At 31.4% G+C, this 17,795-nt stretch overlaps 1 protein-coding gene across 1 annotated transcript in view; it reads right to left on the minus strand.

Moving 5' to 3' along the window:
* Nucleotides 1–1,039: 1,039 nt before the first annotated feature.
* Nucleotides 1,040–17,795, minus strand: part of LOC114332811 (synaptic vesicle glycoprotein 2B-like) — a 47,735-nt gene continuing 30,979 nt past the window's right edge. Inside the window, exons 10-11 of the mRNA XM_028282588.2 lie at nt 11,505–11,632; nt 1,040–4,198 (exon numbers count right to left, since the gene is read on the minus strand). Of these exons, the coding sequence (XP_028138389.1) occupies nt 4,143–4,198; nt 11,505–11,632 (184 nt within the window). The 3' untranslated portion in view covers nt 1,040–4,142. The remainder of the gene's footprint in view (nt 4,199–11,504; nt 11,633–17,795) is intronic.

The raw sequence follows: 17,795 nt of genomic DNA on the forward strand, positions 1-17,795 counted from the left end.
AGAAAAATGATGCTCATGCTCATACTGTATAAAGGTATTCCCAATGAATTATTCATGATTCTTTTTGATTTAATGTACAGCGTTAAATTAAGATATGCTGGATAATTTGTTAATAAATTATTTATTAGTTTATATGTTGTTTCAGTTTCGATAGAGTAAGTAGGTATATACTCGTATAAAAAGTGAATTATTGCATTGAGGGTATAGTACTTCTGTTCATTTCAGAGAGTCTTCCATTTTGGATTTACTTTTAGCCTATGGCCTAAATTTAAAACAGTTAAATGGAAAAATTGCAATACCAACAATGCCCATACGAATAATTATTGTGCATTTTTAAAACTATAAAATGAAAAATAAATCTAAAAAAGACCTAAAAACTACGTATTTGATACTACGTATTTAAAACGTGATAAAAATGACGTCAATTATTATGGTGGGACAAATTCACGTGACTTTCGACGTCGAAAAAACGTGATAAACTGACGTGGTTTGGTGATAATTATGACGTCTTTTCAACGTTTTGTTAACGGTATTTGGTTGCCTAGGCCTAGGGTATTCGAAGAGACTCCCTGACAGTGTGACAGGTTGTCCCGTCCTGCTGAAACCATTGTTGATTGTAAGCTTGAAAAATGTTCGCGACTTTTTCCGTATTACCGAAAATAGTACTCCACGATAAAAATGTTTCTGCAAAACTGAGGACCATCCTGAAGCACCTAACATTAACACGACATTCACATACGTTATGTCGACATTCGGAAACCACGCAATACGTTTCGGCGCATCACACATACAAATTTGAGGGATACGCATTTCAGTACTGTTTATTTTGCCGCATACCGTATTAGGGCTTTAGTTTTATCTACGTTGACGACTAGACTGATTTCTTTCGCATTTTCTTCAAGCTTCAAATAAAGATCTGTGATGTCTTTTGCGATTCGTCCCATTATTAAGTTTATATCGTCTGCGTACTACATCACAATCTGCTTAGACTTGTTAAATAATACATTTTTTGGGTTTTGGAAAAGGGAGATAGCGAACATTTATATACCAAAAGAACGAATATTTTATTTTACAGATTACACAAGACATTTACAACTTAAAAGTTACTTTGTAATAAAAAATACTGATATATCATTCTCTTATTAGTACGTTAAAAAAATGTTCATACTTGATAACCTATTCAAAAATATGGTGTATCATAAAGAAAAGCTACTTTACATCGTAGAAAAACTTAATTCTACCTAGATTGGTATATCTTTTCTCGTATGGTAAATATTTCCAATACTATTGAGATGATTTTTTAACAAAAAAATCGTTTTTGTTTATAAATTCGCAAAGTCCGTTCGTTTGTGCGTCGCCGCCCCTGCTATACTTGGAGTTAATCTACCGATGGACTCTTATGTAGTTGTCTCCTGAATCCAAATCTGAAAATTGCATTTCAAAGTCGAAAAATCGAATTTTCGACTTAAGGCATACGATAGGTATATCAATTCAATAGTAATATTATTATACAAATATATACTCTGCAAAGATTAGTCCACATATATTTAACTCGAGAGCAAAAGAATTCAATATGACAATTTTATGTCACAAAACTAAAACAATAGTAATCGCTAAAGAACCAATCAGATGTAAAATAGAAATTGATGGTATCACTATTGAACACGTAATGGAAATAAAATACCTTGGAATTAGGTACACTGTCCAGCTATGGAGAAATGGGCAAAGAAGTAAGAAATCAAGTAAAAAAAAGCAAATAGACTGACATGATGCTTTAATAACACTACAGTACTGTGCGAATGAATGGAATCATAAGCTGTTTTAATGAAAACCCGGTTTATTTAGAAAAAAATTATATTTGGACAAAACTATAAAGGTAAACACTTACATCACTTAGTAGGAAATATGCCCCCCTTTGGCTGCTATTACTGCTTTTACCCGTTTTGGCATAGATTCTACGAGCTTTTGATAGTTCCCAGATATCCTTTCATCTCGAAACCAAACCTGAATGATCGCTTCTATCATTTTTTATTTTTGTAGTACAGTCGATTTTGCGTAGTCTAGCTTTGCAAATGGCCCATAAATTTTCAGTCGGGTTGAGGTCTGGCGAATTACCGGGCCAATCTAAAACACTAATCTTCTTATTTTTGAAAAATTCCATCATTTGCTTTGACTTGTGACAGGAAGCAGAGTTTTGTTGAAGAATCGCTCCTCCTTGGGGCTGACATTTTTGGAGTTCTGTGTCCAAACGCTGTTCCAACATGGATTTGTATTTTTCGCTGTTCATCATGCCTTCGATTGGTACCAAAGTTCCAACCCCCATGTATGAAAAACATTGCAGTATTGCCAACTGTTAATATTGAAAAAAATCACAATGATTCCATTAATTCGCACAATACTGTATATGGCGTAACCGGCATATTAACACTGAGATGAAGTCAAGAATTTTTAAAGCCATTGTAAGATCAATAATGACATACACATAAGAAACAAGACCCGATACAGACACAACACAAAGACTACTGGAAACGGCAGAGATGAGAGTACTGAGAAGAATTACAGGAAATACACTGAGAGATCGAAAGAGGAGCGAAGATATTAGAAGACAATGTAACGTACAGTGTATAAACGACTGGACACTAAATAGAAAAAAAATGGAATAACCACATAACCAGAATGGGAAAGACACGTGTAGTTAAAATAGCAAGAGATAAATCACCAATCGGTAGACCACGCAAAAGATGTAGTGACTAGTGATAACCTTCCATACAGGCATCAATACGCCAATCGTCGGCCTCATATGAAAAGTGCCTAAGTCCAAAAATAAGCAAAAATGAGATTTTTGCTCCATCTGATTATTTATGGTATGCATGCATAGCAAGACAAAAAAGTCAATAGATGTCGCTAGAAGCACAAAAAAGAATTCTACCCAACTTCACGGCGTTGGGTGAATCACATGAAATTTGCCAAAGTCCATTGTCATTGAGGTTAGATGTACTTTTGCTGCGCTGCTGTGTTATATCTTCAAGAAAAGTATTATAAGCTAACATATCTTCATGGAAATAGTGTAAACTTATTGAAGGTAAGTTCAATTTGATCATACAATTATAGTTTTTGTGTTAACTATATTTTTAAGTTGCATTATTATCCTTAAAACCCCACATTTGTTTTTCTTGTGGGACTTAAGCATTTTTCACAGTTTATTTTTGGCGACTTTTTATGGAGTTACGCATATTTTTTCATGATTTTCGTTATTAAGTGTGCCCAACTCCAAAATTTTTCCTTATTTCAAAAATGAAAGTTGCCTAAATCCATTTTTAAAGTAATAATATTTTAAGCATAGATCTATCTTTATGAGAAGGCCGCCGGACACTATTCTAAGTAACTGTATCAAATAAGATAAAGTTTTAAGTCAAACTCATTCTTTAAATCATTTTTTTTTCGTCTCCTGTAAAATTTGTTAATTTGGACTTAGGCACTTTTCATATGAGGCCGACACAATGAACAAGCAGAATTGCTTATAAAGAGGAAGAAAAAGTAAAAGAAATATATAGGTAGAAATATAGAAATTATGTTTGCTAACCGTAAACAAAGTTTTTGTTATGATAATATGCTCGCATTCTCAGCTTGTTCGAACTATCGCTGTTATATTCCAATCTAGTGTTAAATGTAAAGTTGCTTTTGCTTTAGACTTACTTAACGCTTTTTCTACGGCCGTTTTGAAATAAATATAAATATACCTATAAATACTGATAGACATTAACAATATCGTAACAATACAGACGAACTTTCTTTGGAAGCGTTCACAAATGTTGCTTTTACTACTAATAAGACTTTCCTCTAACCGATATTCTTTGATTAATTTTTACATTAATTTTTCTCTAGATTTATTGTCTTTCATACTAAAAATATTGTGTAGTCAGTCCATATTGCAAAACAACCAGAGAAAAAGCTCTTATATGCTTGAATCAAAAACAATCCTCATGCCTTTCGTTAATATCGCTGAATTTAATTCTGTTGTATTTCGTCTCCATCTCTTACGTTACTACATTTTTTTCGTTAACGCTGTATTCATTTTTGAATTTTTCACCATTGCAACTTTTTGATTCAATCATTTATAAGGTTTTAAATTAATTACTTTCTTAGAGCAATGCTTTCATATCCGTATTTGGAAGGAAGTATGCCAAGAAAGCACAGCCTGAAACAGAAGAAGCACAATTAAATTGTTTTGTAGTATTTCTCTCAAAACTAAAAAAATTAATAAAAATTAAGAAAAGTCAACTCTTCAATGTTTATACAAAATGAAAAATAAAAAATCTGGTAGATGTAGACAAAATTATTATTAATCTGATTTAAAACATAAGCAGACGATAATAGGGATGGGAAAAACCTACCGGTTATGACCTAAAACCGGTTTTTTACTTCGCAATAACCGGTTTTGCCGGTATTTTTTGTCGCCGTTATAACCGGTTTTTCCTTTTTAATGTAATAACAATTGACAAACCGGATAAGTTACCTTAGATAATAAAACCTTAATAGTTACCGGATAATAAAAAATAATGAATTCCGAAAAAAAAATACTGCTTGTTTAAATTCATCAATAATTCTTGATTTGTTTAATGTTTATATTCGTTAATGACTCTCACGCTCACTGAAATATGTTTATAAGAAATGTGATAAGCTGAACTAGCTATTTTGATGAACTTGAGAATAAGCACGTCATGTCATACAACAAATTTGCAAAAACATTTAGGACAATGATTCATTGGGTGCGTTCGGACGACCACAGCGGCTGGACAGCTGAGCCAGCAGTAGCTGTCAGACGTCACCGCTGGAAGTCAGCCACTGAGAGATTTACTAAGCTTTCCCTATCACGGCTGGATACAACCACTCAGCCGATTTCTGCTGACAGTCAGCCGCTATGGTCGTCCGAATGCACCCACTATTTGTTTTTACTAGTTTTACTATCTTTAATGTTACATCTTTGCTTTATAATTATTCATCTACATGTATACACGTTATAGTTTTATGTAGATACTTCATATTTATTAAGTTTATAGTCTTATAAATAAGTACCTAATTTCATAACTTTTGTATTTTTCAATTATTAGGTATTATTTGGACCCGAAACTTTCATTGGGTTAGTTTATTATTATAAAGGAGTAACAAAAAGGTAGGTCATAAATTAAATCACATATACTGGGACCAAAAATAAGTAGATCGATTTAACCTAATTTACCTTAGTACAAATGTGCACTTAAAAAAGTTACAGCTCTTTGTGAGAAATATCTAAAACTGTGAGATTTTTTATTGAAATATACATAAGTATTATGAAGTACCACAAACTAAAGTGCAATATAAATGTGACGTTGTAACTTATTGGGTATTGAATATTGATTCAAAAAACCTAAAACCGGTTTTTTGACCCGGTTATAACCGCCAGGTTAAAACGTAAGTTAAAATAACCGGTATAACCGAAAACGGGTGTTTTGTTAACCGTCATCCTGCGTTAAGCCGTTTGGCATTTACGACCGGGGGTTGCGATTTAGGGGATGGTCCAGAAACCGCTTTGTCTATCTAACCGCCAACCCTAGACGATAACATATTATTCTATCGTAGTTCTTAAACTGTTTCCTTGTGATATGTCTAAGTTAAATATAAAGTTATAAATCTTACATCCACACTTAAAAAAATTATTACCTCATTCATGAAACTTTTTTATTCAGTTATTTATGTCGAGTCGTACAACTTTTCTTCTTCTTATACTTGTTATAGATCTGTCGATCTGTTAAATTCCGACGTTGAAGTATTTCTTGAGAGGTAGACTGCTAGCTATCTCTCAATCTTTTTGGTGGTCTTCCCGGTGGACGCTTGCTTGCTGGTTTTCCTTCTAGCGCAATTCTTGGTAGTCTATGCTCCCCCATTTTTTTTTACATGACTGAACCATTCTCTTCGTCTTTGTCTGCCCATTTGACTACATCTTGCACGCCACATTGTTCCCTGATGATGTTGTTTCGTATTAATATCTCTTCTTGTCTTCCCTTGTCTTCTTGTATTGCTCTTAGTGTCTTTATTTCGGTTGTTCGTAGCATGCTTTTGGTTTTATTGGTGTCTTCTCTTGATTCAATGCCATAGGTCATAACAGGCCTGATGCAAGTTTTATAAATTCTAACTTTGCTGTCCATTCTCATATATGGGTTATTCCAGACCATATCTCTCAAACATCCGGACAAGACAGCGGCCTTGTTAATTTGTCCCTTAGGTCTCTGGCTGGGTCATGATAACTTGATAAGTCTACACCTAAATATTTGAACTGGTTTAGCTGTTCTATGGGTTTCCCCTCTACCACGAGCTTGCATCTAATTGGATCTTTCGCAATGTTGCCTTTTGTGTTCTGCGTGGATATGTTCATGTTGAGTCGTCGACATGCTTGGTAGAATCAAGAAAGTTGTCTTTGTAGGTCATCTTTATCCTCTGCAATCAGGGCTGCATCATCCGCATAGCACACTATACTGATTCTACTGTGACCGAGTCTGTATCCTAGTTGTAGCGACTGCACATCTATTATTTCATCCATTAGCATATTGAATAGAAATGCACTGAGGCTGTCTCCCTGCCTGATTCCTCCTGCTGTTGGTATGTTGACCGTAGTGGTGTCGTTTGTTTTAATTTTTGTCGTGTTGTTTTGTGACTTCAACAATGTTTGCCGGTATCCTTTTTTGCTTCATTTTCTGTATTACATCGCTAAGTCTGACTCTGTCAAATACTTTCGTTAGGTCTACAAAGCAAATATATGCGGGTTTGTTATATTCTATCGACTTCTCTTTTACTTGTTTCATGACAAATATTGCGTCCGTTGTCGACCTGTCTTTTCTGAATCCTTGCTGTACAACTTTTCTAATACGCAAAATTTTTGGAAAGTGGGGCGTATCGTAAATATAGAGGTCTCTAAACTTTGGTGCGTCCGACAATCCAATCACGCAGTCGTTCAGTTAATTAACTTTCTTTCTTGACTGACTTTACAACTCGGGGTGAGTTTTCGCTGCATCCACTATGGCCTTCCTTCTTCTACGATCTTGACTATTCCATTTCCCATTATTGTACTCCAATTCTAGATAAATCGGCTTCAACATCATCCTTCCATCTTTTTCTGGGACGGTCTACTGATCTTCTACCGTCTGGTTTCTCAAAAAATACATAATATATGTACTGTCTTTAACACTCTGTGTTCCTAGTCCAGAGAAATGAGATTTTTCTCGTGACACATCCCCTTCCAGGCCGAAACCAAATTTTTTGAGTAGTATGGACATCTATATTAATAACCTATATGTTTCCTGCAGCCGATTTTGATGATATACATAGTTATAAACAAATGAAGATCAAAAAACGGTAAATTTTCACTTTTTTCGTCTATTACTAAAAAGTGAAGCATTCTAAACAAATTTGAGAATAAGAAACTCATAAACCATATAAAAAACTTCAATATGGCGTTCGCTGAATATGTCTATCCTTATTTGTTACTTAGAAAATTTGCAAAATAAGTCATAAATTTTGAGATTTTATAAATGTTCATAATTTATATAAAAATTAAGTTAGAACCTTCTTATTACACGGAATGCTGAGACTTCTTGTGCTTAAATTATATTTTAAATTTCAAAGCAATTGGTCAAATAGTTTAAAAGTTATTTAATTTGTTTATCCCAAATTCATTTTTTTTGCAACACTATAAGTCAGAAAATTATGAGGTTACAGTAATACTTCGGACAATTTATGAAAAGAGAACATTTATACTATTAACTTAATTAAAAAAAAATGACAAAAAGTAATTTTAAACAGTGTAAAATTATTTTCTAAAAACATGTCGATTTTTTGCAAAATTATAAACAATTAGAATAACTTTTTAACCGTTACCCGTAGAAAAAATATTTTTTCATATTTAGAAAGACTGAATTTTTATACACATTTAAAAAGAAAAACAATATTGTCCTAGGTCCTAGGACAATTAGGGACGAAGTTAGCCCCACCTTTTTTTTAATTCACATGTTCTTGGAAAATAATTTTGCAATATTTAGAATTATTTTTTGTCATTTTTGCAGTTATACTTCTTTAGGCGCGATTGAGAATAAAATTTCATAATATTTCGCGCATGCGCACACAGACAGTACGGCGTTTAGTTGCTGAATCTTTCAAGTTATGTATAAATATATCAGTGCAAGAAAAGGTGTGAAAAGAATATATTAGTGTTTTTAGTAAATATAATTATTATAATTTTTGTGTTTTTGAATTTTGTGTGTTTTGAAAACATTTTATTGTATATTTATTATACTTGTCTGTTTGTTACCGTGAAGTGCCATTAGGTACGTCCGAGCCGATACGGACACAGTCCTCGTAGCGTATTTGGTATAGCATTCGGCCAGAGATCGAGAGGTCTTGAGTGAGTCCAGAGCAATCCTATACTTTTTTTTATTTTTTTTTAAAGCGGTAAGCACAAAATTAGTTTGGTGTTTAAAAATATTAAAACAAACTGTTTAAAGTATATTTATTTTTAAGAAATCATATAATAGAAGTATAACTTCTTACGTGCGTACAAAGTACACTCACATTCTTTTTTTTTAATTAAATTAATAGTGTAAATCTTCTTCTTTCATAAACTATCCAAAATATTACTGTAACTTCAACATTTTCTGACTTATTGTTGCAAAAAAATTAATTTGGGATAAACAAATTAAATAACTTTTAAACTATTTAACCAATTGATTTTAAATTTAGGGTGTCATTTAAGCACCAGAAGTCTCAATATTCCGTGTAATAAGAAGGTTCTAAGTTAATTTTTGCATAAGTTATGAATATTTATAAAGACTTAAAATTTATGATTTATTTTGCAATTTTCTAAGCGACCATAAGGATAGACATATTCGGAGAACGCCATATTGAAGTTTTCTTATATAATTTATGAGTTTCTTACTCTCAAATTTGTTTAAAATGCTTAACTTTTTGGTAATAGACGAAAAAAGAGAAAATTTACCGTTTTTTGATCTTTATTTGTTTATAACTATGTATATCATCAAAATCGGCTGCAGGAAACATATAGGTTATTATTATAGATGTCCATACTACTCAAAAAATTTGGTTTCGACCTGGAGGGGTTGTGTCACCAACAGGATATTTTTTTCCTTATTTCTCTGAACTATCCTCTGATCTGCCCATCTTCTCCAGTTAGCTTTTATATGTCTGACGATGTTTTCAGTACCATCCAGTGACCAATTCAGCATTACTGCGCCTTCTCCACTCTCCTATCACTTCATCTCTTTGAGGGCCAAATATCATCCTGGGAACCTCCCTTTCAAATACCAGCAGATTATTTATTTCCCGCTGATGTAAAGTCCATGTTTCGCTTCCATATGTAACAACTGGGCGAATAATTGACATGTACAGTCTTAATTTAGGTTTTCTTTTCAGCAGCTTATATCTTCATAATGATGATATGGGAATACAATGCTCTATTCAATATGAGAATACAATGCTCTATTCTCCGCAGCTATCCTTGCTGAGACCTCTTTTTCTATATCGTTGTCGTCTGTGATTACCGCCCCAGACATTTAAACTCATAACATTTTTATAACGTGACTAGAGATTTAACATATTCTGAAAAAAACCCGGGAAAAATTGGGAAAAAACAGGTTTTTTTTTCGTTTTTTCCCGACCATTGGAAAAAATGGGAAAATTTAAATATTTTTTCATAGAAACTTGAAACGTGAAAAGTATCAATTTTAAACTCGTTTAAAAATATATTGTGTAAATGTGATATCTAAGTTACAAACATGTATGTATATGGGGTCAAAAATTATAATTATTATCTAATAATTCAAAGTATGAAAACCGAAACTTCAAACTTAGAAAGCACATTATTTAATCAAAGCGCTTAGTGGTATATTTTCATCTGAGTCTGAATCTTCAGACCAAGCATCTGATTCAGACTTGATCTCCGCCTCATCATCCTGGACGGATAAAATAACATTTTTGTCAGTCTCTTCTAAAAGTGGATCTGGTCTCGCATCATAAATGAATAGGTATCTGTTTTTCGTTTATAACCAAATTTAAATGAATAGCAACAACTTCTGAATTTTATTCTGTGCTGATTATATTTATTTTGCTTGTATGTATGAGGCAGTCTAAAGACCAGCTTCTTTCTGAAGAGGCGGAAGATGGAGATCCATTTAAAATTCGGGAGGCAATTGGCATAAATGGCTGCGATGTACACAAACCTTGCCACCATATAAGGATGAGTACCTACTATTCGCACTATCCCATAAACAATTTCGACCAAAAGAATCCAGTTTTTGTTCTAAATTGGGCCAGATTTGGCACCACCTTCCCTACATTGGGTTTAGTGAATGAGCCATTTCAGAAATATAAGCCTATAGCTTCCATTAGTTGGTCTTCATTCAATTGTTCTTCTTTAAAGCGAGCACTAAGAAAATTCGCAGCAAAGTGAATCGGATAAGAACAAAATTCGTAGCGATCTACAACATATTTTAGCAAGCTTTCGATAAGAGAACTAGTCTGGGCCTAGATTCCGTGCACTGTAGATATCTACATGTCGCTTTCTATCGATATTTGAATATCAAAATATATGAATTTTTAGCTTTAATTGAATTATTTTCTAGTTTTGCTCTAGTTTATCAATTAGAGTATAACCTAGCAAAACTAGAAAATAATTCAATTAAAGCTAAAAATTCAAATATTTTGATATTCAAATATCGATAGAAAGCGACATGTAGATATCTACAGTGCACGGAATCTAGGCCCTGGTCAACTTGTTGGGGAATATTTAATATAGTCGGTTCGCTAAACTCAGACACAACTGGCTAGTGATTTTAGTATATAGGTAATTTTTTTTGTTTTTGGCCAATTTTGCCAAAATTGGCAAAATTACTAACTATTTAGTAATTATTTTTTTGTCAATTTTACGAAATTGGCAAAATTACTTACTAAAATCACTAGCCAGTTGTGTCTGAGTTTAGCGAACCGACTATATTGTATCTTTTATATCCTTAGAGACAAAAGGCACTTTTGATAATATAGATATATCCGATTCTACTAAATTTATCGATGTTGATACGTTATGCAGAATTTGTTTAGTAGGTATGTATATTGTAACAAATTTCAATTTTTCCGTATTTTTCCTTTTTTTTTTTGTTTTTTTTTTCCGGAAAAAAACAAGTTTTTTTCCTGCACCCAATTTTTCCGGAAATTTTAAATCTCTAAACCTGACTTAACACTTTTATAACTTTGAACAAATACTAGTTAAACATGTAATTGTCATTACAATCAATTGTGGCTTAATCTCACATATAATCATAATATTTAACATATTCTATCATAAATAGGGAATTGATATAAATCAAAGTCAAACTAAAAAACAATCAGAAATTGATAAATAAATACTTTAATAAAATATTTGTAGCAAAGATAATACCTAATAAAAATAATTTTTTACTTACCAATCATCACAGATCCGACAGAGAAAAACGGAGGTGCACATCCTGACTCTAACAAAAAGGGGAAAATCAAGTTTCCTAGCGCTGCACCAAATCTTCCGAACATCATTGTAAGGGATACAGCCATAGTCCTAGAAGACAAATCAACAATAGTTTATCTAGCAGTTTATTTAGTAGTGAGAAAAACATGAAAAAATACATCCTACAGCTCCCGGAGCGAACCATGGCCGGTAAGAGAAACCTTGTCTGCGTAATAGACCAGGGCGCATCTGTAAAAATATTAGTACATTTGGACGTTGAGAGGTGACTCAAATTTTTTTGCAGAAATTTCTTGAAAATAACTCAAATAATAATATTTGAGTTATCCTTCCCCTCAAAAAGGTCCGGAACATTATTTAAATAATCAAAATGTCAAAAAATTAAGGAAAAATTTGATTTTTTTCTTCGTTTTTTGATTATTACTTTAAAAGAATTCATTTTCGAGAAAATTGTACTGACATAAAAGTTGCGTAATTAAATTTCCTACAATATAGAATTGGTTAAAAATTTAAAAAATAGTCACCCTTGTTGCAAAATAGCAATAATTGCGAAAAAATCATACAAAAACAAGTATTCGCATTTTACGTTTTTCAACCATTTATGCTACAATTAAGACCTTCATATTTCACCCATAAAAACTGTATGATACAGTAAAACAATACTGTAAATTTCATTAAGATCAGTTTAATAGATTTTGCAAAATAAATTTTGCAATCCAGCTTTCGCAAAAAAAATTCATTTTTTCAAAATGTTACAGGACTGAAAATAAAGCAGATAGCAAGTTGAATTTTTTTTTGCTTATAGAAGTGTACTGTACCTTTCATTTGCAATTTGCAAAACTAAAATCGAGTAACTACCACGGCGTCAGGAATTTTTTTAAATAATCAATAATTATTGGTGCTACACGCAGGACAGCGTATAGTTTGCTCTGATTGGGCATTCCATTGACCTTTGATAATGATTGATACATTTTAATTTTTATTACATTTCGATATAAATAAATAAATTTGTTTATTGCAAAATAAAAACACATACTCTATCCTTTGAAATAACACTTTTTTAGCAAAAACTTTCTTTGTTCATATATTTTAACTTAGCGAATAAAAGTTTATTATTTTTAAACATATGCAATTGTTTAAACAATATTTCACAAACAATAAAAAAATTAGTTTGATTTTTGTGGAATTAAAATATTAAAATACAACAAAATATAGAGTAAGAAAATAATATATTAGATAAAGATTGGAAGAAATTTTGGTGGAAATCAACTTGTGTGAATCGAACACCGCTGTCCTGCGCGTAGCACCAAAAATTAATGTTTATTTAAAAAATTTCCTGATGCCGTGGTAATTAATCGATTTTAATTTTGCAAATTGCAAATGAAAAGTACAGTACACTTCTGTAAGCAAAAAAAAATCAACTTGGTATCTGCTTTATTTTCAGTCGTGCAACATTTAAAAAAAAAAAATTTTTATTGCGAAAGCTGGATTGCAAAATTTTTAACCAATTCTAGATTGTAGGAAATTTAATTACGCAACTTTTATGTCAGTACAATTTTCTCGGAAATGAATTCTTTTAAAGTAATAATCAAAAAACGAAGAAAAAAATCGAATTTTTCCTTCATTTTTTGACATTTTGATTATTTAAATAATGTTCCGGACCTTTTTGAGGGGAAGGATAACTCAAATATTATTATTTGAGTTATTTTCAAGCAATTTCTGCAAAAAAATTTGAGTCACCTCTCAACGTCCATGTCAAAACAGATGCGCCCTGGACTATAAAGATTAGGTGGGTTTAGACCGACGAGAGCGTCTGTCACCGGCCATGGTTCGCTCCGGGAGCTGTAGATAAGTAGAGCTATTATGATTTCGAAATAAAAGTGTACAGATCTTCTGGTTAAGTCACGATTTAAAGAAAGAATATCCGATCAAAAATAGAAAATTGGAAAAAGAAAAAATAAATAAAAAGACGTAAGTTTTCAATCTAATAACACATAAAACAATATTAAAATATTATTCTACATCCCATCAGATTGAAAACAGTGGGAACCTTATCTGGTAACAATCTCCGGGGCTTCTAAAAATAAAAGCTATACGGATGCCAAGACTATAGGAAGATGAGGGAATTTTACAATTTACAGGGTGTTCCGAAAAGATTGGTCATAAATTATACTACAGATTCTGGGGTCAAAAATAGGTTGATTGACCTCACTTACCTATACAGGGTGCGCCAAACCTCTGGTCTTCTTTGATTACGGCTAAACTATGAGATATACAAAAAAATGTTTATAACAAAACTAATGTGTATCAAAGAGGTCTATAATTTAAAATTATTTTCAATTATACAGGGTGAGTCAGAACGACGGTATCAACCAAAGTTGTATTTTTTTAAATGGAACACCCTGTATATTAAAGCATTTTTGAATATATTATTTAAAAATATGAAAAATTTGTATAAGGTCTTATAGGCCTAAAGTTAATAATTTTCGAAATATTTACATTTTTATTGAGAAAAATGGTAATATTTATAGGGTTGTGGATTATGTTTCCAAGGAAATAAAAATTTAGGTGATAGGTCAAAGTTTTTAAAATATAGTGTTATTTTTAAATAATTTAATATTTTTTACTTTTAGCCATAAAATATACAGTGTGATCACTATTTGCAAATACAAAATTTTCTCATTTTTTTTAAATGGGACACCCTGTATATTAGTTTTGCGTTTTGTAGTAAATATTACAACCTTTCTTTTGGTATAAGGTTGTATGTACCTAGCTTGCTTCGTTTTGTAGATATTTTAAAAAAACTATAGATTTTACGTGTTTGCGGATTTTTTATTTAAAAATTTTTTTGCAAAAAAAATAATTATAATCTGGTTTTAGAAACATACACTAAAATATAAAATATGAAAATAAAAACGTAATTAAAGATTAAAATAAATCGTATGCTAGTACAATTCAATTGAATTTAATAACTTTAAATTATTTTACAAAAAATATTTTACCATATTAATGAATGCATAAATTAGTTACTAAATTAAATAAACAACCAAATTTTAAATCAACCGTAGTAATTTTTCTACTACAGCAACTTTCCTGTACCAAATTAATTGTTAGTTACATTGTATTTAGTTAAACTTTTAATTTACCATTTAAATTTACTTACATCTTGAGAATATAAAAATTATTATAAAGTATGCTTTGAAACAAACGAATGTTAAATGTATCATCCAAATTATTTATTAATATAAATAGTATTTACTGGTGTCACAAAAACTGGTAATACTTTTGTAGTTGAAATTTTTGTAACAATTTTTTATATTTTAAATTTTAATTTTTTAACCGAAAAATTTTTGGATATGACATTTGTTTTCATTAGAAATTATTACCAGCTTTTGTGACACGAGTAGGTACATAGATACTATTTACTTCTTAATATACTTCCATAACGTTCATTTGTTTCAAAGCATACTTTATACGTTCTCAAGATGTAGGTAAATTAAAAAGTTATTAACTGATCTTACTCGTAAATACAATATAACTAACAATTAATTTGGTACAGGAAAGTTGCTGCAGTAGAAGAATTACTACGATTGATTTAAAATTTGGTTGTTTATTTAATTTAGTAACTAATTTATGTATTCATTAATAAGGTAAAATTTTTTTTGTAAAATAATTTAAAGTTATTAAATTCAATTGAATTGTACTAGCATACGATTTATTTTAATCTTTAATTACGTTTTTATTTTCATATTTTATATTTTAGTGTATGTTTCTAAAACCAGATTATAATTATTTTTTTTTGCAAAAAAATTTTTAAATAAAAAATCCGCAAAAACATAAAATCTATAGTTTTTTTTAAATATCTACAAAACGAAACATGCTAGGTACATACAACCTCATACCAAAAGAAAGGTTGTAATATTTACTACCAAACGCAAAACTAATATACAGGGTGTCCCATTTAAAAAAAATGAGAAAATTTTGTATTTGCAAATAGTGATCACACTGTATATTTTATGGCTAAAAGTAAAAAATATTAAATTATTTAAAAATAACACTATATTTTAAAAACTTTGACCTACCACCTAAATTTTTATTTCCTTGGAAACATAATCCACAACCCTATAAATATTACCATTTTTCTCAATAAAAATGTAAATATTTCGAAAATTATTAACTTTAGGCCTATAAGACCTTATACAAATTTTTCATATTTTTAAATAATATATTCAAAAATGATTTAATATACAGGGTGTTCCATTTAAAAAAATACAACTTTGGTTCATACCGTCGTTCTGACTTACCCTGTATAATTGAAAATAATTTTAAATTATAGACCTCTTTGATACACATTAGTTTTGTTATAAACATTTTTTTGTATATCTCATAGTTTAGCCGTAATCAAAGAAGACCAGAGGTTTGGCGCACCCTGTATACAATAGTGCACACAAAAAAAGTTACAGCCCTTTGAAGTTACAAAATGAAAATCGATTTTTTTTTCATATATCGAACACTTTTAGAGATTTTTTATTGAAAATTTACATGTGGCATTCTTATGGCAGGATCGTTTAAAAAAAACAACAGTGAAATTTGTGCACTCCATAAAAATTCTATGGGGTTTTGTTCCCTTAAACACCCCAAACTTTTGAGTACGTTCCAATTGAATTATAATTGTGGTACCATTAGCTAAACACAATATTTTTAAAAAAGTTTTGCCTCCTAGTATTTTTTCGATAAGCCAGTTTTTATCGAGATGCGGCTTCTTTTTTAATATGTTTACATACATAAAAATTTTATAGGGGTTTTATGGCAAGAGGCCATTGAGAAAAAGAAGAAGTTTATGTGAAATTTAGAGGTTACCTCTGTTTTTATTGTCTGTGAGTTTCGTCAGTAGCGCTCTCTCGCGGTTTGAAACTTATACTTTTCTTGTAAAATTGTTCAAATTCAATGCACAAAACTGCCACTAACAGCGCTGACGAAAACTGTCATATCCCCTCTACTCATCGGCTCACAGCGAATACCTTTGAGCAAGTCAAAGAAGTCACATATTTTGGATCGCCAGTAAATACAACAAACACGACAAGCGACGAAGTAAAAAGACGTATAGCAATAGCAAACAAAACTCTCCATTGTTTTCAGAAACATCTGAGAAATGAAAACGAATAGGTACTCTTCTTCTTCTTAACGTGCCCTATCAAGTCCCCTTGACGTTGGCGATTAACATGGCGAAACCCTCTGACTCGAGCTATTCTAAATAGTTGTTCTGCTTCTTTATTCCTGTCCACTCCCGGATATTCTTCAACCAAGAGGCCTGCTTTCTACCAATTCTTCTGCGTCCTTCGATTTTTCCCATCATAATAAGTTGAAGAATATTATACCGGTCTCCCCTTACTACGTGTCCAAAATAGGCCATCTTTCTCTATTTGATGTTATCAAGCAGCTCGCGGGCAGCATTTGCTCTCTTAAGGTCTGCCACATTTGTCAGCATAGCCGTCCATGATATTTTCAGTCTACGTCTGTGCAACCACTTTTCAAAGGCCTCCAAACGATTAATGGTAGATATTTTTAATGTCCATGCTTCGACACCATACAAGAGGACTGGCCAAATGTAACATTTAATCATGCGCTTTCGAAGTTGAAGTTGAAAGTTATCATTACAGAAGAATGACCTCATTTTTAAAAATGTCGTGCGGGCTATCTCGATTCTAGATTTTATCTCTTTATCTGGATCTAGTTGTTTAGTAATATGGCAACCAAGATATTTAAAACTGGGTACTCTTTGAATTATATGACCATCAACATATAACCGTGAATCTTGATGATCCAAACGGCTAAATACCATGTATTTTGTTTTTGAACAGTTTATGTTTAGACCAAACTCTTTTCGCACTGTATCAATGGCATTTAAAAGGTGTTGTAATCATTCATATCATCACTTGAAATAACTGTATCGTCTGCATATCTGATTGTATTTATCAGAATTCCATTAACTTTCACACCCCATTCCAAATTATGCAGCGCTTCTTTAAATATTCTATCTGAATATAAATTGAATAACAGTGGGGACAGTATACAACCCTGTCTGACACCTCTTTGTATTTTGCATATTTCTGTTGATTTTCCATTTATACAAGCTGTCGCTGTTTGACGCCAGTATAATTTTTCTATGATTCGTACATCTTGAATATCAACTCCTTTATCCTTTAATATTTTAATTAATTTGTGATGTTGTACTCGATCAAAGGCCTTCTCATAG

This window comes from Diabrotica virgifera, chromosome 8, assembly GCF_917563875.1.
Source record: "Diabrotica virgifera virgifera chromosome 8, PGI_DIABVI_V3a".
Taxonomy (NCBI): Eukaryota; Metazoa; Arthropoda; class Insecta; order Coleoptera; family Chrysomelidae; genus Diabrotica; species Diabrotica virgifera.